This window comes from Protopterus annectens, chromosome 2.part2 (genome assembly GCF_019279795.1).
Source record: "Protopterus annectens isolate FY-2018-M chromosome 2.part2, PAN1.0, whole genome shotgun sequence".
In the NCBI taxonomy this organism is placed as follows: Eukaryota; Metazoa; Chordata; order Ceratodontiformes; family Protopteridae; genus Protopterus; species Protopterus annectens.
The window spans coordinates 418,338,549-418,361,720 of record NC_056730.1 but is presented as its reverse complement, the minus strand read 5'-3'; the positions used below and the strand labels follow the sequence as shown (position 1 = coordinate 418,361,720).

The window sequence follows — 23,172 nt, the reverse complement described above, 5'->3', positions numbered from 1 at the left end:
GAGCTTGTTTCTTGTTTGCTTGTGTGTGTGTGTGTGTGTGTGTGTGCGTGTGTGTGTGTGTGTGTGTGTGTGTGTGTGTGTGTTTGTGTGCGTGCGCTCGCGAGTGTGCATGTGTGTGTGCATGCGTGTGTCTGTGTGTGTGAGTATGTGTGCATGTGTGCAGTAGTTTAGCTAAAGTGAGGCAAAGAGTGTTATTACCCTGGGAACAAGTTGCTGGGGGGGGGTGGTCAGCACCTCAGAGGAGATGTCATTGGGCTGTGAGTGCATGACCAGGATCCATTTAGCAGCAGCATCTGACTTGACAGTTACCTAAATTAATATGTGTAGATGTTAGTAACTGCAGCAAGGAGCAAGTTGAAGCATCCATCTTACTACAATTCTGCAGTTCATCATTTTTGTAATGGTCTTCAACCTTTGTTTGAGGGAGTGGCAGTGTGTGTATGTGTGTGTATGTGTATGTGTGTGTGTGTGTGTGTGTGTGTGTGTGTGTGTGTGTGTGTGTGTGTGTGTGTGTGTGTGTAAGAACTTGACAACTCAGAAGAGTTTTATGGCCTGTCATAAAAGTGAAGAATCTTTCATAATGATACAGTAGAATTTATGTTACTTACAGCGGTAGCGTTGTTACCTCACAGCAAGAGGTTCTCCTGTTCGATTCATGGCTGCAGTGCCTTCTGTGTGGAGTCTGCATGTCCTCCCCATGGTCGAGTGGCCTTCGAAAGACATCCGTGAATGGGTGTGCTTTCACTGAAGGTTGGGCGTCGGGCTGGCAACTCGGCACCATAAAAAAATCGACTGCCAATCATTAGTGGACCAGAGTTCCGCTGTGGCGACCCCTAACCAGGAAAAGCCGAAAAGACAAACAACAAACAACAACAACACTGAAAATAATCACCTTCAGTAAGAGTCAAGTAATCTAGCCAGATGCTTCATGGGAAAATAAATCACAATAAATTATGATGATTAAAAAGAGTATTTCAATCCAGTGAAGGATAGCAAAAAAGTTATAATTTAATGTTTCAATGTGAAAATAGTGTGAATTAGATTTTTCAGGTTAAAGATTATATGAAAATGTCAAAAATATCTGGGTTGCATTGAAGCATTATGAAAAAGAAAGCAATGTATTAACTTAAGACCCTACTTATAATCAAGTTGTGCAATGGTGTTGCAACTGTACACTCATAACTATGCATACAAAGGCAAAAATCACTTCATCATCAAAGAGGAAGACAGTGCACTCCATTGCTACACAATCTACGAAATGGATGTTACACGGTATGCACACATGGCCAAAAACTGCTAATCATGAAAAGCAAAAAGCATGCATAGTGATGTACACTGAAGCAAAAAAGAATGTGGTTGTACAAGGGAAAAACTGGGGCATTTCTGCATATGTAGTAAGGAATAGTGTTTATCACTGGCTCTCAATCTAACACAGTAGAAGTAATCTGACATCCAGTACTGCATTTTCACCATGCCAGGAGACACCTCCAACCATAGCCGTGGATTCTGTACACTGGTTTTACTAGACAGGAGCAGTTGGACAGGTTCCATGTAGACAGTCACATACTGGATGTGCTATGCTGACTGCATCAGGCAATGGAGTTTACAGGTGGAAGAGGTAGACCAATAAAAAAACAGGTTCACAACTTATGACCATCCTAGCCACTGGCACCTCCCAAAGGCCTAGAGGGAACATTACAGGCATATTTCAAGAATCTGCTAATTGCATCCTGTAGCAGTTTCTTGATTGCTTGCTGAAACGAGCAGACAGTACATATGATCCCAATCAAGCAAGAGGAAATAACCCCCATTACACAAGGCTTCACTGCAGTTTGCTGCCTTGGTAGCAGATGGCAGACATGTAGCCATATGAATCCACCTAATGATGAGACAACTGTATACTGCAATAGGCATGTATACCACTTGATGAACTGCCAGGTGATATGCGACCACAGTGCCTGCATCATGTATGTCTTTCTGCAATCCAAGGGGAAATCACAATCCCTATGTGTGGCATTCCAATGCCATTTACTGTGTGCTGTGTCAAGGTTGATACATAAGGGATATTTATCAGGAGAAGATGGACAGCCACTGGAGCCAATGCTGCTGGCACCCATATACTCCTCACAGACATCTGCAAAGGAGCCTACAATTGTGTCCATCACCATGGACAGAACAACATAGAGTACATCTTTTGGCACCTGAAATATTCCCACTGTATGGACAGTTTTAAGTGGCATGCTCCACTGTACACTGTTAGGCCTAATGCATACTTATGAGGTGTATGTCAGGTTGCTGAAGGTAGTTTCAGTAAACGTAAACAAAACGGAAGTAATTTGCCAAAACCACTTTTGCTGACAGTGGAGATTGCCTTTTTCTCCACTGTTGTGTGACCTCTGAGTTAGTATATAACTCCAGGGGATGTGGAGAGGCAAGGATGCTCACTCCCCATACAAAAACGATTTTTGCTTATGTTTGTTGAAGTTGGTTTTGGCAAATTTTTTTTGATTTTTTGCTTTTGCTAAAAATACCTTTGGTGAGTCGGTGTATACCCACATTTTGGCCTGTTGTATTCTATACAGTTGATGGTAGGGAACTGTAAGACATTGCCAGAATATGATAATGAGGAGGAGAATGGTGAGAAGACACCTCCCTCTCTGCTCTACCACTACAAGGGGCATGTGCTGCACAACAACTATCCCAATATTAGTGGGAAGCCATTGTCACACAGGTCCCTGGATAAAGGCGTATCATGAAACGTCATTTATTATTAACCATAATACAGTAGCAGCAAATATAGTAGATATTATAGTCAAGTATGATGCAGTTGAATAGACATAACATGTACAAAACTTCTGTTATTAACAGGAGTTCAGAGTATAGTGGCATCACAGCCCAAGCTATTTACGCATTGTGCCGTCTGCAAAAGGAATCAAGGGCATACAGACACTAATACATCACGGTCTTCCATATGAAGTAGCAACATCTGTACTTCTACCCCAGCCTCAGTGAGAGGTACATGGCCATGCCTGTGTTACCCATTCTCTATCTTGTACACATGCAGTTATGGCATCCATTTGTGCTGGTGAGGCATCCACATCTGCCCCTTCTGTATGACCAGAATAAGATGTGCTGCCATGCACATAAATTGCCAGCTGCGTAGAAGGAGTATCTCAACAAGTGTGGCCACCCATGTATAAGGTGTAGGCATTGCTGTATATGACTGTTTCACTAGACTGGCATGCATGGACAGCAGCCATGGCACTGCGACTGCTTGGAGTTATGAATCTTATGATTTTCTGGGCTTTAGGTGAGATGTTTCATCTTCTGTTGTGTGGCTGTCTGTAACCCAAGGAGCTCATCTTACCTTCTGTCAGACTGCACACAAGTTGCACAATCCACATACTGTAGGGTGCAATGCCCAACATGCAATCTGGTTGATAGTGAGATTGTAACACAGGTAGCCACAGTATGTCTTTGTGGGAATGGAGCAGCTGCAACCACCCTAGCCTGTTGTGCCCTACAAGAGTGGCATGGCTTGGGGGTTCTCATATCAGGTATGTTCCTGGGATGTTGAGATGTTGGAATATCTGCCATCTGAGTGCTGCTACCACTGGACACAGAAGATGCACTACTGTGTTGTGGAGACCATGCTGAGGCAGTGTGTTGGTCCTCACCTACATGCAGTGGGCTTCCAACAGAAGAGAAATTGCTGTCAGTGAAGTATTTTCCATGGAACTCTGTAGGGTAGTGTTTCTTAGGCCCTACCACAGTCTGTTCCAGGTGGCCAGAAAAAGTATCATCTGTAATAATATCATCAGGGGACAGCATTATGGTAGTATGTACATGATGACAGGCTGTTCATCCCTGTGCCTGCCCTGATGTGCCATCAGCAGTGTCTAAAGCTGCTGCATGTGAATGAGATGTAGACAGAGAAGTGCTGTTAACAGGTTCTGAATGGCACTCTGTGTGTGTTAGTGTCCTGTTAACCACCGCCAACCTCACGTAAGATATGCTAATAGTCAAATGCCTACTTGGCCTTTTGGACAGTCTGTGTACTGCTGGTACATGGCAGTAAATGTCCCATGAAGATCCCATCGCTGGCATTGTCTGAGAAGTGACAAAGGTTCATAAGTAATGTACAGGGCATACTATATGCTGGCATGTGACAATACAGAATGTTCACATGGTACAGCTGTTCAACTCTCTCCCTCCATGACAAGCGCTAACCTCAGGTTCACCTAGGTCACCTGTGATTGATACTTCTGAGCTGAAGGCCAGCAGTCATTTCTCATCTTCTGTCTGCCAGCAGCACATCAAGGGTGAAATGCCCCCACAGTCCAACCTGTCATACAACAGTAATGCTCTGTTCCTGGTCAGAAGTCATAGGTTTGTGATTCTCTGGTGACACCCTGTTACTATGTTGCCTTGGCTACCCACTGTATTTGCATCTACCATTATCACCCGGCGGTGGTGGTGCTGCGGTAGCATTGTCGCCTCACAGTAAGGCGCTGTCCAGTTCAATTCTCAGCTAGAGCGTCTTCTGCGTGGAGACATCCGTGAATGGACGTACCTTCTTGAAGGTTGTGCATCAGGGCTGGTAACCCGGCACATAAAAATCAACTACCAATCATTAGCGGACTGGAGTTCCGCTGTGGCGACCCCTAACCGGGAAAAGCCGAAAGACACAACAACATTACCTTTGCCCAAAGTTCTACCTCTACAGATGGTTCCCACCCCAAAACATGATAAATAAGCCATCCCTCTAGACGGCGTCCAGTAGGAACAACATCTCCAGCATGCTGTAATTTAACTTGCACTTCTTAGCAGACACAAAGAAAAATAAAAGACATGCATCAGAGTTACATACTACGCAGAGTGAAGGAGCATGCAAAAACAAGGTGTGATAATACTTAGTTGACATATCTCCAGTGTGATGTTACACTACACTAAAGCTGCATACAATCCAACATAGACAGAGTAACAAAAATGCAATTTAAATACAATTTTGTATATATAGATGCACAATGAAGCTTCTGCTACAGAACATTTTATGAACCACTACAAATTTAAATCACAAAAATAAATGCACTGCAGTAGAGTTCACAGAGTGGCAGCTGTCTAGAGACCTGTGCATCTCAGGTGCTGCCTCCCTACATTCTACACAAGCACCAGTTATGTACTATGGAGCATTAAGGGCCACTCTCTCAGGGAAGACTATAGCCCACTGAGTGAGAATGACATCTAGGTCACCCAACTAGCTCACTAGTGAACACCTGTAGGCATGTGTGCTTCCAATATAACAGCAGGTTAGAGGGAACCCAGCATGAATGGACCAGGAGGAATGGCTTTTTGTGAGCTACATCCTTCCAGTAAATCATATGCTGTTTGATAACATACTAGTACTATAACTACTACTGCAACTACGACTACAACTACTGATGCAACTACTACTACAATTACTGCTACTACTACTGCTACTACAATTACAACTGTTAGAACTACTACTACAATTACTGCTACTACTACTACTGCTACTACAACTACAACTGCTACAACTACTACTACAATTACTGCTACTACTATAACTACAAGTGCTACAACTATGCTATTACTACCACTACAGCTAGTACTACCACTGCAACTACTACTACAATTACTGCTACTACTACAACTGCTACTACTACTCCAACTACAACTGCTACAACTACTACAGCTACTACTAAAACTACTACTACGACTACTCCTACTGCTACTACTACTAGTACTAATACTCCTACTAGTATTACTACTTATTAGATAGCAACATGTGAAGGCTGCCACCAGAATCCTCCCAAGCTGGAAATAGTGTTGCTATAATAAAGCAACTTTTAGTGGGGGAAGCCTGAGAGACTGAGGGCACTCGTGGCGGATGAGCATAGGCACCCACAGTATCAACAGATATTTATATTGCATACTTAAGCTATTTCTACTACTGTTATTCCTGCTGCATACATATGTATTGCATGTTTTTTGCCCTACAGGCAAAATAGGCTGGTGCATAAATGAGATTACCTAACAGGAGTAAGAAGAAAACCTTGCACATCAATATGGTAAGTGTTGTTGTAAGCAGTGCATATGTAAATAATGTATAGTTGTTTTTAATGGCCTCAAATGCTTCGGTCTATGTTGCTTGACTGTCATACATGCCTGACAGTAGCCGTGTCCTTGGCTCCATATATGTGCCATGAGTACACCATGTTGCACAATAGCTCTGTACAATGTGACAGTGATAGCTACAGGTTAGTATGATGCTTTGCTGGCACAGTGATATGCATCTGTCCTTGCATCTCTGCAATGCCTCTTGCCTACTTCCATATTTGAAATTCTCTGCCACATTATGAGACCCAGAGTACAGGTTGTACGTGTGGCATGTACATTCAACTGCAATGCCTAGGTTACATTGCGATAGCCTACAACTGTAGTATATGGCCAGGTAGCTTAGTACGGATAGCCTAACTGGTACTGATAGGTGATGTTGTCCTGGGACTGTGCTGTTGCATTATGTTGTCTATACTGCTTTATGTGTTACGGACTACGTCATGCCATTAAAGGATTCCCCCAGAGCCTCTGGAGTGCTATCTGTGTGGGTGTGCACTGGGTTGTCTAGCCTTTTCTGTGGAATTTGGACTAGATGGAGCACTTTCTTGTGGGCAGATGTGCAAGTGTGTATGGCATTAGGTAGCTGATGCAGACAATGCAGTTGGATGAATGGAACTTACCTGATGTCATGGGGTGTGCCATAAAATGATGGAGTCAAGGCTCTGTGACCTCTGTTTGTTAACACAATATCCTCACCAATATCACTTTGGACCTGTTATCCATGCCCAACAGACCTCTATCCATAATGGCCTTTTCTGGAAGGTGATCTGAACCCACCAGTGCACACCCATCCACTTAATGTAGAGTCCATATCCAGCTACATGCCCCAGGCATGCAGCCCATTTGGATCACCTCCTCCACCATGGCAGACAGCAGTGGGCTTTGGCTCAAAAGGCAGCACAGTGGCATGTTACACTCACATACCATTGAAGAAGGTTGCAGGTCTCTGTCTACTTTTAGAAGATGCTCGACAAGTTAGAACATTAACTGTTCTTGTATATACACTTTTAATAATATAAATAATGTATATACAGTTGAAAATGTTTTATTGTTTTACTGCATAGTTTTAATAATTTCATACACTTTTCATAAGATAAAATACTTTTCAAGTACATGTTGGTGCTTGTACTTGTCATATCTACAATTACTCCCTTGTTTTGACATGTGGTTTATTTATTTTTATTTATTTAACATTTGTTCACTGGGAAAGTCCAACTTTGATAGAGCCCATTTTCAGGAGAGGCCTGAGAAACATTCCAGACACGTCTTTGGAGGTGGTTACCTACATGATGTTTGTGAATGTATCATGAAGGATATCTGCCACTGTTGCAGGGGCATTGATGTCTATGTCCTCATGCTTTGTATGCTAGGATGGTTTGCCACATCTGTACATGACCACGGGACTTGCTGAACCATGGCTCTGAGAAAGAACATCCAGAAAAATGCATAAAGTATGCTATATTTAGTGAATGGTACAGTATTAGTACATAATAAGAGTATTGGAGTATGATATGTATTGTAAATAATACACAAGATGCTATTATACCACTGCTGAGCAGTGGAGGCACTGGTTCCACTATTAATTTGAAAGTGCAGTAATTAGTAGTGCATGATAAAAAAACAATACAATACTGTGACATAGTTTTAATATGAATTTGGGGAGATGTTCTGGCAATATAGGCTTAGGTGCAACAATTTCTTGAACAGTGCAGTTGTAGGAGAAATAATTACTTGACAAGTGATATAATGAGGGAATATACAGTGTAGCAGATACTAATGGGAAAATTATAGCACTATATTTGAACAGTGCTATAAGGAGGGAAAATATTATTTTAATGGTGCTTTAAGGCAGGAAATGGGATACTTGAGCAAACAGGTTTAGGTTATGTGAATAGGAATTTCAGAAAGGTAGCCATTGGCAACTATACAGCATGAACTACCACAATGCTGTGAGGTACATGGTGTTACACAACTCAGCATAAACAAAGGCAAATCCACACAGCACAGCAGAAATTACAGCACACCAGAATCAGGCAACAGCCAATAGAAATTTATAGTGCTTGCTAGTTATCAGCAAATAAATGTTCATAACACTACAAAATCTTCTTTCCTCTCAAAAGAAAAGCTGGCAAAGTAGTTCTAAATATTAAACATTTGCAGGTAACACAAGTCTCAATATTAGCTTCCCTGATATTGGAAGGATCTACACAGGAGTCCGGTGAATCCATCGCTCAGGCAGGCAACAGTGTGCAGGTCAGCACAAACAAGGGTAAAGTTGCACATCAGAGCAGAAACTGTAGCAAGCCTAAAGCAGGCAACAGCCAAAACAAACTCAAAATGATAGCCAACTTCCAAACAAAAACGTGCGAGCAGTATAAATTCTTCTTCTCTCACAAGAAAGTTCTAATCTCAAGATTAGCTAAAAAGGCACTTCTCTTGTCTTGGTGGGATCAAATAACCAGTCATCTCCTGTGAAGCGCTCTCTCAGGTAAGTAGCATCATGCAGCTGAGTACAAACAAGGGTAAAGGCACACAACTTGATAAAAATTATTGAAGTTAAAAGACATAAAAGCCAAAAGAAACTCAAAATGCTAGCTAATTACCAAAAATAAATATTCAGAGCACTGCAAACTCCCATTTTCTCACCAAAGAAAACTTGTTAAAATGTTTCTAAACTTAAAAAAATTGTCAGGCAACAGAGGCTCCAATTTTAGCTAATAATGCACTTCCCAGGTGTTGGAGGGATCAGATCAATAGTTGCTTCCAGTCATTAGCATAGTTAGTGTGGCAAAGGTGGCACGCACCTCAGTAGCAAGATGTTAGTGGAGGTGCTCTGGACATGCCGATCAATGGCTAGTGCAAATGCTATACCAGTGTTCAGTTCTGTACTGGCATTTGTACAGAAATGAATTTCAGTACTGCTTTTTAACAGTACTGAATCACTTTGTGTGTATTATAAGTTGTAGCAAGACATTTTCTAAGTGGCTTGAAACAATTTTAAAGAAGAATGTTACTTTTTTTGCCTCTTCTGTAAGGTAGCAAGCGGATGAGGCACAGAAATAGAACCTGGATGGCTCCTGAGCTTGGTCAACCACATCACAGACATTTTTTTATTTCTTCAGATAGGGGAGGAAGTGAGTGTATTTTTTTTTTCTGAAGTATGGCTCTGCTTCCAGTGTATCAGCCTCTCAGGCAAGCAGTGTCACAAAGCTCAGCGCACACAAATCAGTACTATCATCAGTATTAAGAAAGGTGACAAATCTCTTAAAGATGCTTAACAACCTTCTTGGAGAATCTCCTCTTTGATCCAAGACAGAGCATGAGGCTAAGAGAAGACGGAATGCCAGTCAGAGTTAATTCAGAGCTTGCTGCAATTGTAGCATGGAGATTGTGGATGAATCTCAGTGTGGATGATAGGTATCTTGAGTCCTGAAAGGAATTTAACAAAATCCCTCTCTTAACAGGTTCTGTTACGACTCTGTCATAGTACATGTTGATACGAATGACTTGAGACGTACCTCTCTGGACTATATGAAGAGAGACATCACTGAGCTCGCTGAATATGTGTCCCAGGCAGGTATGTCCCTAGCCTTAAGCAGCATCCTACCATCACCCAGAATGATGACTCAATATAAACAGAAAATGATTTGACTTCAACAATTGGCTTAGTTTCCTGGTGTCATTCCAAGGGAATCTAGTACCTGACAGCCTGAAAGGACATGTTTGACAGACCACAATGCTTTGCCAGAGATGGCTTTCCTCTGTCTCCCCTGGGCTTCAGGCTTCTGGAAAGGCTCTTGCCATAGTGCTTTTTTAGGCAAAGTCATGAGCACATTACTACCATGAAAAATTCTTCTAAATGAAATGTAAAGGTCATGCTGCTAAACACTAGGAATCTTACCATGAAACTGCACTCATTGCAAGCATTCCTTGCCCTGGAGGATGCTGACATTTGTGCAGTCACTGAAATCTGGTTCAAAGCTGTGGACAGCTCCCCAGCCTTACCAGGTTACGCATCCTACCATACATTCAGACCACAAACGGAGGGCTACAAACCCAAAGTAGGTGGAGTTTCTATATTTATCAAAGACATACATACCTCCAGGCTTGTCAAGTGGTATGACACACAGGAGACACTCCAAATGCAATTAACTGTTGACAAAACACCTTTTCAAATCATAGCTAGCTACAGACCACTAACCATGACTCAGGATGCCCACTCCACCTATCTGGAATTACTTGAATCCATCAAGATTCAACCTTCTACCCTGCTCCTGGGTGATTTTAACTACTCAAACATAGAATGGAAGACCTATTCTAGCCCAAACATGAATGCCCAGAGTTTCCTCTACTTCATCAATGCCAATGCAATGGATCAGCTGGTCAACACCCCTATGAGAGGTGAAAATATCCTGTTCCTAACCAACATGAATAGCCACTGTAGCACCCCTACAGCGTCATCCTTCTTGGTAAGGTCCGACCATAAAGCGATCACTTTTTAAGTCACCATCTCCCTGACCCCCCCCCCCCCTTGTCAGGGTCAAACAAAAAACTTTTCCAAAGCTGACTACAATCTCCTCAGAGCAAGTATAAGCAGCTTCACAGCCACTGTCCCTTCATTTGGAACTAGCACTTATGTCCAAGCCTACACCAAAAAACTATATGAGCACTTACATAACTGTATGGACTCAGCAATACCTGACAGGATGAAATCATCTTCCTCAAGGAAGAGTAAACCTATCTGGTGGACAGCAGCAATAAAACCCTACAATAAAAGGAAAGAAAAATTGCTGTCCAGGACCAAGAAGGAAGAGGTGCCAAATAAGAAGCAATCTCTCTTTTGTCTGAACAAGCAAATAAGGTCACTGGTGAAATCCTCTAAGGCTTTGAGTCGAAATTGGCCATATCCACTAAGGACAATCACAAGGCCTACTTCACATGTGTCCGCAGTCTTAAAGGTAAGACCCAAACCTGATCTGAATTGGTGGTCAATAACAGCACATACACAAACTCCATAGATATAGCCAACCTGCTGGAAGAAAGGTTCAGTGAAAACTTCACCCCCTTGTCTCCCCATCAGTAAACCAGGACATTCCTAGCACCTGCCCCCCTCCCCTCATCACCAGGAAGCAGGTCTCTAATGCCCTCTCAAAGGCAAAAAGTACAGTCTCCATGGGACCCGATAACATCCCTGGCTGTATCTTACATGATCTCAGGCATGAGCTCTGAGCTCCATTAGGCACCCTATTCAATCAAAGCCTGAGCACCGGCTTTGTCCCAGATGAATGGAGGACAGCCACTGTCATCCCTCTATACAAAGGTGGAGCATCCACTGACCCAGGCAATTATAGGCCCATCAGCCTAACTAGCCTGATTTGCAAGGCCATGGAAAGCATTATTATGGAGCTTATAAACAAGGACACTGGCAACCTCCAAACACTTGACCCCACACAGTTTGGTTTTGTCAAAGGGAGATCATGCCTGTTAAACTTGGTTGAATTCTTCGAAACAGTCACCAAAGCCATGGACGAGGGGAAGAAAGTGCACACCACCTACCTTGACCTAGCCAAAGCCTTCATCACTATTCCCCACTCAGGCATAATAGAAAAACTCTCCCAGCTAGGCATCAACCTGTATGTTACCAGATGAGTAGCTGACTGGCTCGCTGATAGAACCAACTCAGTCTGTGGGTTCTATTTCTGGTCTGTGGCTGACCAAGTTTGCAGATGACTGCAAGCTGGATGCCGTTTTAAATTCCCCTAGTGATGTTAACATCCTCCAAGAGGGCCTTACCCAAACTAACGACTGGTGCCACAAGCATGGCCTCAAACTGAATCCCAAGAAATGCATCATTATTCTTTTTGGGGAAAATGGCATCCCCACTAATTATCACATTAATAACAATGTACTAAAGCATGAGGGACTTGGGCACCCAGGTTGATACAAACCTGACTTTTGACCACCACGTTGCCTCCATTGTACAGAAGGCTTTCTACATGGCCCACCTCATAAATAAAGGTATTTCATCTAGGAACAAGGAGGTCATAACATCCCTGTACTCCTCCCTTATCAGACCCATTATCGAGTGTAATGCCCCCTTCAGCATGTACCTTGCCAAGCACACACAGCAGCTAGAGACCACAGAGGTTCTGACCAGAAAAATCTGGGGTCTCAAACACCTATCCTATACAGATAGGCTAAAAGCCCTGTCCCTCTACTCAGTCTCATACAGACTGCTCAGAGGTGACATGTGTCTGGCACACAATGCCATCTCAGACCCAGTCTTGATGGAGTTGCTGCATATCCGTAAGTCAAACTCCATTTGCGCAACCAGCATGCAAGGCATGAAGCTGGTCTGTGACATTAATAGAACTTGTTGGCAGGATAGATTTGTGTCCAAAGACTCTCCCATCTGTGGAATAGACTCCCTCTCCATGTCAAACAGAGTACCTCTCTAGCCCTCTTTAAGAGGAACTTGGATGACTCGATGGGAAACAGAAAATACACCCCTGGGATCCCACCTGTGTCCCTGCTGGACAGGGGAACAGATGCTGACTTTGATGGAACATGGGCCAAATTCTTGGCTAGGCTTATAAGGGCCTCCAGGCTAATAGCCTAGTATCATCCTATGAACCTATGAACCCTCATTAATAGCCGAGAGTGAAACCGTCAATTTGCTGATGTTTACTGTCTCTTTCACATTTTCCACTAACTTTGTTCTGTGGAGGTATTCTCTCCAGATTGCCCATACAGAAGAATTGTTGGCTCAGAAGGAATTAATCAGCTGACAAAACTAAGTAAATAAGTATTTTGTGAAAATTCATACCAAGTTAATTTTGAGTAGCAAATCAGTAACATTTTACAAAAGATTTTTAAGTGTACAAATACTAGAACTGTTTGGTAATGAGTAATCAAAGATTACAGAGAAAAAATAGAAAATAATCACTCGAAATGCGTTTATGACATTTAACACAATATTTACTTGATGATTCTCACTTAACCAGTTAAGGCATTGCTATGAACTGTTTGTGTTCTGGAAAAAAATGCCTATATAATGGCTACGGAGCAGGGCTGTTAATTCGGGAGATGTCTAACAGCACTACACTGAATTACAAAGTGACAAATGTAAAGTAAATCTGAGATGGCAGTTTGTCACATAGTTGGACAAGACAAGTTCTGACTGATTATAGAAATATTCAAAGATTATTCAGTGAACAGAATAATGGCACATTTTACAACGCTAGGATTCATGCATCATTTCCTTACCTGCAGTAGCACTTTTTGCTGACTTTGAAGCTGTAGAATTACTTGCATTCTTGGCATCTTTACCCCTGTCATCAGGTACTGAAGGCACTTTCTCTGGCATAGCATTAACTTTGGAACCCTTTTCAGGAGAGTCTTTCTTCTTTGTAGAAGATGGTTTGTTTGCTGCATTGGGCTTTACCAAAGGACTTGACTGTTTTGGTTTACTATCACTTTTTCTGGCAGGTGAGGAGGATTTCATTTTACCGCCTTGCTTTTTTGCCTTTGTCTTATCCTTTATATCCTTCTTCATTGGCTTTCCCAGGTTCTGCTCCATAGGCAGAGCTTCTGGATCTACCATGCAAACATCAGGATGTGGTGGAGATGGTTTTGGATCTTGCATTGGAGCAGGAGGTGGATCTAAATGCTTATACATCAGTGTTTTGTCAGTAGGAAGGGTTTCTGACTCATCTTCAGAGTCAATGTTTACATCTGCAGTGATAGATGGGCATTCCTCAGTTTCAGGAGGAACATCTGAATCAGTTTGGGAAGGTGCTGACTCACTGACTGATGTTGGTGGAGTTTCATCACACTGACGAGTTGTTTGCTTCCCTCCAGGAGGTGGTGGTGCTTCACCAGAGTGTGTTAGTGGTAAGTTTTCATTTTGAGAATATTCTTCATGAGAAAAGAACTCTAATGGACTGGGATTGATAAACGAGGGTGACAGTTCTGTTCTTGGATGTCTATATTCACAGCTAGGCACAAGACATAAATCAACACCCTGCCGAACATCAGTGGAAGGTGACCTTCCTGAAGGAGATTTTTCACTTGCTGCATATCTATCACCTGGCTCAGGCAGATCTTTCACTGTGGGTGACATCTTACTTTTCTGCACACTTTCATTCTTATCTATATGCTCTGATAGTAACTCTATGTGTAGGTGGGAAGAGTCCTGTAAAGAAGAGCATGATCCTACAGTTTGACTAATATATGGTTCTTCTGAAGAACCTAATGTTGATGGTAAAGGTGAGAGACGTGTAACAGTGGCCTCATGCCCTCCATCTGTATCTAATGATTTTGGTGAATGTATAGGAGAAATTTCCTTTGCAGATGAAAGTGATAGATCCAAGTCTTGAGTAGGTGTCTTTTCATGGTCAAATATATCTTCTGGAGACCAGGATGGTTTTATGCCATAGCATGATATGCCACTTTGCTCAGCAATCCCTGTTGATGACAGTTCTTGCAAGGGCGATGAAGTTTGAGAAGGTGTATGGTTTGATGATGTAGAAGGTGAAACATCTCCTTGTGAATCTTCCATTAAATGCAGAACATCTCTTTCTTTAATGTGAAACACTTTATCTAAAGCTGCCGACTCTTGTTGAATAAAACAATGCTCTTGCAATTCTGAAGGACTATAATCAATCTCAGTAGGTCCATTTTCTGACACAGTGGGCACAGCAGTGCTAATAACAGGATATTCAGGAGACTGTTTACTAAAGTCCATTGCTAGGGAGTGGTCTGGTGATTCCTGACCAGATTCTACTGAAATAGTTGACTGTTCAGGAGATCTGAATTCTTGCACTGGTGTTTTTGATTTTGCTGTCTTTGGGGAGAAATCTGGAGGAGAAATAGACATTGGCCTTGGGCATTCTTCTCTAGAAGGAGAAAGTTCAGATTCATAGAATGTTGTTGATGTTTGTCCAACAGACACTGAAAGAGAATCATCTACTTCAGTAGAATGCGGTGACCCGACCTCCCCATGTAAGGATGGAGATGCGTCATCGGTTGTTGGCTCAGGAAAGGAACTTGTAGCAAGAGAAGCAGTGGATACCGATATAATTCCTTCTACATGTGAATAGGTATCTTCTGCTGCAACTTCATCAACTGGTGTAGCTGATTTTTCAGATGCTGTGCCCTCGGATATGGACATTTTACTGTCTTCCTTATAGTGACCTAGTGGGCCTATATCTACCGATACAGGAGAAAGCTCTACTGCTTCTTTATACATTCCCAAAGCATTGGAGGGCTGGTCACTTACAGAAGCAAGTTCATTTGTTGTGGTTTCCAGGTCAAAGTTATCCTTCCTTGGCATAACATTTGAATCTGTGATACTACATTTTGCACCAGAAACCTGAATGGAAGAAAAGTCAGTAAATGCAGACAAGCTTGTGGTCAGGTGTGCTTCCTCACTTTTTTCTTTATGGGAATATTCAAATAAATCCTTTGTATCTTTATCATCTGTGAACAGAGATCTTTCTGGAGATGACTCAGTACCAAACAGTGGAGGGCTACGTAGTGGAGAAAGGACCTTCTCAATAGGAGACTCAGAATCTGGTACAGGCTCATCCATTGGACTAATTTTTGGAGTTATAAGTTTATCTTCATCATCAAACATTTCGGAGATAACTGAACTAGGAACTTTTTCAGTCAGTTCAATAGTAACAGGACTGGACTTTTCTTCCAAAGGAGACTGGTTGTAAGGTGTATGACCTGCACTTCCTGGTCCTGAATGAGGAGGTGAGGCAACTTCCAAAGTTTTATCTTCAGGACTAGGACAACGCTCATCAAGAGTTTTGTGTTGTGTTTCTGAGAGCACAGCCTCAATGTCTGGCGATGTCTTAATCTCACTTGGGGTCAGATCAAAATTTACACTGCGTTCACTTACAGGTGTCTTAGCAAGAGGCGAGGAGGATTCTGGACTCTTTGATGGACTAAGTTCTTCATCAGTGGTTTCTCTCAAGTTAATGGAGACATCTAAATGTCCTATTTGCCCTTGCAATACATCAGTTTCTTTTAGATGGTGAGCATCAGGGATAGTCTTGTCTTCTTCTAATGATGATGGTGGTGAAAGTGTTGATGCAGAAGCAACATAATCCCTACCTTCAGTTATATCTGTTTTAGAAGTATCAGATGTAAACCCATTAAGTACTGCAGGAAGAGACAATGGTTTAGTTCTTTCATCATCTGAGCTAGTGGCTACAATACCTCCTTTTGTAGTGGTTACATACTCTTGTGAAGGTGATTCTGTTTCTTCATTGTTAGTTTCATCACTCATAACATCCCGTGGAGTTGACATTTCATCCATTGGTGTTGGTTCACTGGATATTTCAATGGTGGAGTGTGTAAAACCAGAGGTTGCTGTGAAGTCTTCTGGTGGTTCTTCATGGTTTTCTTCATCTGAAGCTGTTGCCTCACTTTCAGAGCCCATAGGTAGCATCTCATCATGTATTGAAGAGCCTTGTTCAACAGCTGGAGACTGAGCAGCAGAAATTTTAGGAGAAGTGCTCCCAGGGAAGGCACATTTTTCTTCAGCTATTTCTATATATCTGTCTTCAGAAAATGCATGAGATTCACCATGAATATTAGTCTCAATTATTTCTTTCTTTACTACTCTTGTAATATCATCTGCAACTTCTACTTCTTCCTCTTCCTCCTCAGTTTCTTCAAGGTCTGTCTTCTGAATGGTCTCCATATCACTTTTAATTTCTGCAGTCTCTGCCTCAGATTCTTCCTTTTCTAAACTCTCAAGATCTTCGACTTGTGCTTCATCTTTAGAAATATTACCATCAGCCTTCATTTCAGCAACTTTAAGATCAGGACCATCTATGCCCCCATTTACTCCCTTTTCTTTCAAATCTTCAAGTAGCTCATCAACCTCCTCTGTCTCATTTTTTTCTTCATAATCACCTGCTTCTGAGGATTCTTCAAGACCAGTACCTTCATCTTCAAATTTTTCATTATCACAGATGCTGCTACTCTTTGCTGGTTCTATTTCCTCTGGTGTGTGTTCACATTCACCCTCTACTTCAGTGGTTGCTATCCCTTCATCTGGAGACTCAGATTGTTCTTCAACACCCGAAATTTCTTTCTGATCAAGTTCTTCAATTTGTTCAGTTTCAGGCGGCTCTAATTTAACTTTCTCAGATTCACGTTCTGCTGCTGGTGCTTCCTTGTGCTCTTCTGCTTTAAGTTCTTCAAAATCTTTTGTTAGATCTTCTGGAGATGACATTAATGATCTTTCAGCCTCAATGCCAGTGGCAGTTGTAGTTACAGCTGCACTAGTGACTGCAATGGCAGCTGCTGCCATAACTGCTTCTGCTGCAGGAATGCTTGCAGCTTTATTGTTCTTCTTGTCCACCACAGCTTTTGTTTTTTCTTTTGGTTTACCAGGAGTGCCACTGTCTTTTTTGACAGACTCATCTTTCTTCTGTACTTTTGGCTTCATTACAGGTTTTTTAGCTTCAACTTGGGGAGCAACAGTTTTCTTAGTCTCTTTAGCAGACTTCTTTAAATCTTTTTTGATGTCCTTTTCATCTTTCTTAATTTCTTTCTTTTCTTCTTTTTTTGCTTCTTTTTTAATTTCCTTTTGAGGTGATTCCTTCATTTCTTTCTTTGCTTCTTTCTTAATTTCCCTTTTCACTTCTTTTCTAAAATCCTTCTTCATTTCTTCCTTTTTAGGCTTCTCTTCCTTTTTGACCTCTTCATCTTTTTTAAATGATACTTTTTCTTCTTTTTTATGAGATTCTTCTTTTTTAGTTGGTGTTTTCTCTTCTTTTTTAACTATGTCCTCTTTTTTAGCTTTCTCTTCTTTTTTGCTTACTTCTTTCTTTATCTCCTTTTCTTCATGCTTTGATGTCTTTATGTCCCTTTTAACTGTTTTTTCCTTTGTATCTTTGGGCTTGATATCAGCTGTTTGCTTCTCATTAATACCATCAGATTTTAGAATTTGCTCCACTTTACTTTTTGTATCATTTTCCATTGCTGTTTTTTGTTCAACCCTTTGCTTTTCTTTTTTTATTTTAATCTTTTCCTTTTGGTCTGCCTTTTGGGTTTTCTCAGACAGGTTAGCAGATGCTACTTTAACTGCTTCTGTTGTTTCTTCTTTGGTCTCCTTTTTGATTCCTTTGACTGAAGAGGCAGGTGAGGAAGACTTAAGGCTCTCTTTACTGTCAGCTCTTTTCTTTAACTTAACTTGCCTTACTCCTGAGGGGGCTAAATCAGCAAAAAGCTCTTTTTGTGTAACTACAGGTTGTTTCAGGAATTCCAAATGTTTAAGTTTTTCTAGGCCTTCAAGTATGCTGTACTGTGTTGCATTGCCAGGAAACAGAACTCTGACTATTTTATCTGCAGGGTTGGCTGGGTGCCATACAATCAAAGATGAAATTGAAGCTATATATGGAATAGAAGGGTCAGTAGCTTGAGTGACTCCAGACCAATGTTGCATGAAGTTTTGTAGTTCCTTGCTGTTTTTTGCAGGACTAAGTACATACATCTCCAGCTTACCTACGCCCATCTTCTGGAACAAGATAATAGGGTCAATGACACTTCCAGGATTTCTAAAAAGTGGCTCTGGTTTTAAATAAAGCTTATTTAGACAATGGAGTGTAATACTTGCTTCTTCTATGCTTCTCCTGATCCTGAAATTTGGCTCTGGGTTTTTAAGATTGTCAGGAACATTAAGAAACACTACTCCCAAGTCAGGAGATATAAGATTTTTCAGCCAGTCACTATTGGCTGTAGAACCTTGTGACTGTTCTTCTTCCATCTCTGACAACTTGCGTTGCAGCAAACTGTTAATCCCAGGAAGGTTGTCATCCCCAATATGGGTCAACAGAATTGAGTCTACTCTGTCCAAATGTCGAACAAGCTTCCAGAAGCAGGATTTTCGATCAGACCCACCATTGATTAGCATATTAAATCCATTTACAGCAAACAGAGCAGAGTCCCCTTTCCCACCTGGAAAAATGTAGCAGCATGGTTTAGAAAGTTTCAGAAAGCCACCTGATGTTGGTGGCTCCAAAATGTCAAATGGGGATGATATTTCTACTGATTCTGACAAATATTCTGTAAACTCTGAAAGGCCTTCCATTGCTGGTAGTATCGAAGCCGAGTTAAGTCGGATATTAATGAAGTCTTGAAGATTGTGTCTTTCTAAATTTGAGTTTTTCCAGTTTCCTTCCTCTGGGCAGAAAATAGTAAGGCTGGCTTTATTGGCTGGATGGGTAGTGCTCAGTAATTCACCAATCTATAATTATAAAAATACAACAAAACAATCACATTACTTAAAGGTAATATGTCCATGCTGATGCAGAAATAAACTTATGAAGATGCAATTTCACAATAAGTAGATAGGAAAAAGCAACACAAAAAATTCTGCTACATGATGATAAAAATAAACAAATTAATACCTTGTCTGGTTTATGATTGAAGACTTGGCCTCTCTTCTCTAAGTACTGATGTAAACAAAGTCTGAAGACTCACTGCCTCATTGTTTACTTACCCATAAGCTAGACGAGTTTAGGATATAACAATATTATTAAGATACATTACCATATAAGACGCTACATGAATGTTCAGAATTCACAAAGAGTCTGACACTGCTGAAAACCTACCAGCAATGCTATATTGTTTAATAAGCAGTGAGCACTTTCCCCACCAAAGATAAGTAATAATTAGAAGAAAGCTAGATCATTTGCACTGATTTCTTATTTTGTCTTAGAGTTGCTCACTAAATAGAATAATGTATTTGTTTATTGAATTTTTGACAAGGTTGCCATACTGATTATAAGTGACAATTTTTAGATATAACTTAAAATGGCAATCAGGCTACAAGAAATGTTTTTTTTCCTCCCTGGGTTTCTACTGTAATGCACCTGGCCTGGCTGGAGTTACTCAGGTAACAAAGTGGAATGAGTTTATAAAACAGACCTGGGGATGAAACAGTAATAAGCTAGTAAGATAGTAATGACCCACTTTATAATACAATGCAATGCAGGCAAAGTCCAAATTATATACAGCAATGTCTGAACAAAGTACAATTAAGTCAGAAAATGTACATTAGTAAGACTTCAGTGTAACAAATATTTAATTAACAACTGTTAACTTAAACAGGCATCTAGAAAATGTTGTTAGATATTATGTTTTTATTATACAGGCTTGCATTTTATTCAGTACATTTTATTCTAACACCTCGGTAATCATGCACTAAGGCAGACTAGCCAGAGGCTGAAATTTGGACATAGTATGAAATTGCAACATGTATGGATCAAAGTACAGTTAGAGTAAGCTGCAAGGAATCAGACCAAAGTTCTTTTATATGCTTTTGATGGAAGAGTTATACCATGTTTCCTAATCTTGGACGTTTGTCAGGCAAGATGAAAATATTTGGCTGCCTAACTACTTGTTCATTTTCTTCCGTTTTGTCTTTACTTAAATTCATTTTTGTGCATTTTTTAAATTTATATTTATCCATGACTGTTCTTGCATTACGCTTCATCTACCACTTATGTATGCACACTTTACACACCCCATTTACATGGAGCTTTTGAGGGTGAATTACTACTTGTTTGCAGCTTTTTGTCAACTGCACTTGTAGACATCTGTGTATTGGTATACATTCTAAGTTGTTTAAAGCCTCACATTTGTGCAGGGCCATTTTGGACAATGAGCTGTGGTGGTGGTGCTGCAGTAGCATTGTCGCCTCACAGTAAGATGTCCTGTTCGATTCTCAGCTAAAGCGTCTTCTGTGTGGAGACATGCATGAATGGGCGTACCTTCATTGAAGGTTGTGTGTCAGGCCTGGCAAGTCAGTACGTAAAAATCTACTGCCAATCATTAGCGGACCGGAGTTCCATTGTGGCGACCTTTAACCGGGAAAAGCCGAAAGATACAACATTAGCTGTATCCAGACATATGAACTGCATTAAATCAGCTGACATACTTTATGGTTCTGCATAAAATGAACTGGCATACTTCATGGTTCTGCATTAAATACTGTGGTATATGTCATGGTTCTGTTATAGAACACTACCCCTAAACCAGCTGCCAAACAAAAAATGGGAAAAATGATTGAGTACATTCCTATCCACTGACCGTCAATAGTATGATCAACAGCTTAGAAAAAAAGAAAAAAGAATAATATGATACGTTCCTTTGAAAAATAATGACAAATGCTCACCGATTCATAAAAAAGATGTTACATCTGGTGGGAGATGGTAGACAAAACCTCAGATGTTAAGAACTAATCATGTTCCACTGTTATCTTAGATCACTATACAGCTACAAGTTATAATGGCCATGAGTAAGCAGTAGTTTTGGCTTTAACAATTTATCCATTTGAAATTGGTGCTTGGCATTTTTGCAGTCATCACTGAAGTGCGTGGACTTTACTAAGAACATCCAGAGCTTCTTTTGCCTGTCTCTGTGTCTGCAAACTAGTCTTGGTGCTACAGGTCCAATTCATACTGCATCTTCACCCTTCTAATGCAGCATTGCATTTCTGTGATGGTCCAACATCTTGTATGATGTACAGGATGACAGTAGTTTTGGTTTTTGTATGCTATATTTGATCTTTTTTAACCTAGATTTATTTTTTTTGTTTGCTTTATGTTTAGCTTTGTTAAGGGCAGATCATGTCTACTAAACCTGGTTAACTTCTTCGAGACAGTCACCAAGGCCATAGACAAGGGAAAGGTGGTTCACACAGCCTACCTTGACCTCGCCAAGGCTTTTGACACCATTCCCCACTCGGGTATTACAGAAAAACTCACCAGCCTGAACATAAACCCCTACGTCACGAGATGGGTTGCCAACTGGCTTACAGACAGAACTCACACGGTAAGAATAGCGGGCTCCAGGTCCGGCTCTAAACCAGTCACAAGTGGTGTCCCGCAAGGCTTGGTCCTGGGACCCCTACTGTTCAGCATATATTTCTCAGAAATACAGGCAAACACAGGAGGACTATGGCTAACCAAGTTCGCCGATGACTGCAAACTGGGAGCCATAATTGACTCTCCGGCTGACACGGACATCCTCCAAAAGGGCCTTACTAAGACGGATGCCTGGTGTCAAAGTCATGGTCTCAAGCTAAATGCCAAAAAATACATAGTCATTCCATTTGGGAAAAACAAAACACCCATAAATTACCATATAGGTGGCCACCCCCTTAATACAGAAGAGCTAATAAGAGATCTGGGGACCCAGGCAGATAGTAATTTCTCCTTTGACAATCATATTGCCAAAGTAGTTAGGAAATCCTTCTATGTGGCCCATCTAATTATTAAAGGGTTCGCATCTAGAAATAAAGGGGTTATAATGCCCCTCTACTCATCACACATTAGACCCATCATAGAGCACAATGTCCCATTTGGGATGTACCTCACAAGACACTTCCAACAGCTGGAAAGACCACAAAAGTACCTCACCAAGAGGATTACTGATCTCAAACATATGTCCTATGCAGCCTGACTGAAAAAACTCTGGCTGTACTCAGTGGCATATTGCTTACTCAGAGGTGATCTCTGCCTGACTTACAAAGCCATGTCCAACTCAGAACTGATTGATGGACATGCTCCACCTAAAGAAATCCAAGTTACTGCGAGCCAGTGCTCTAGTGAGCTAAACCTCGCTACAACAATGAATAGAACATGCTGGAGGGATAGATTCCTGTCACAGAGACTCCCCATGCTTTGGAACAAAATTCCAAATTACATCAGGCACAGCCCCTCACTAACACTCTTCAAGAGAAACCTTGACGAGTGGATGGGTAACAGAAAATACACCCCTGGGATCACTTCATTGACTCTGCTTGACAGAGGATCAGTTAATTAATCAAAGGGGCAGCAGAAGCCGACACACTCTGGCTAGGCTTATAAATGTCCTCAGGCAGATAGCCTAGTACCTACCTATGAACCTATATTCATTTTTAGATTAATGAGGATTCCACACAAAATGCATTGTGGTATATGTTGCCAGCCTTCTGTTTCTCTATAGCAACTAGATTTTAACTGT

At 41.2% G+C, this 23,172-nt stretch overlaps 1 protein-coding gene across 1 annotated transcript in view; it reads right to left on the bottom strand.

Annotated features, from left to right (window-relative positions):
• The window catches only part of MAP1B (microtubule associated protein 1B), a 689,412-nt gene that overhangs the window by 72,456 nt on the left and 593,784 nt on the right, over positions 1 to 23,172 (bottom strand). The window contains exon 5 of the mRNA XM_044063932.1: positions 13,408 to 19,408. Within this exon, the coding sequence (XP_043919867.1) occupies positions 13,408 to 19,408 (6,001 nt within the window). The remainder of the gene's footprint in view (positions 1 to 13,407; positions 19,409 to 23,172) is intronic.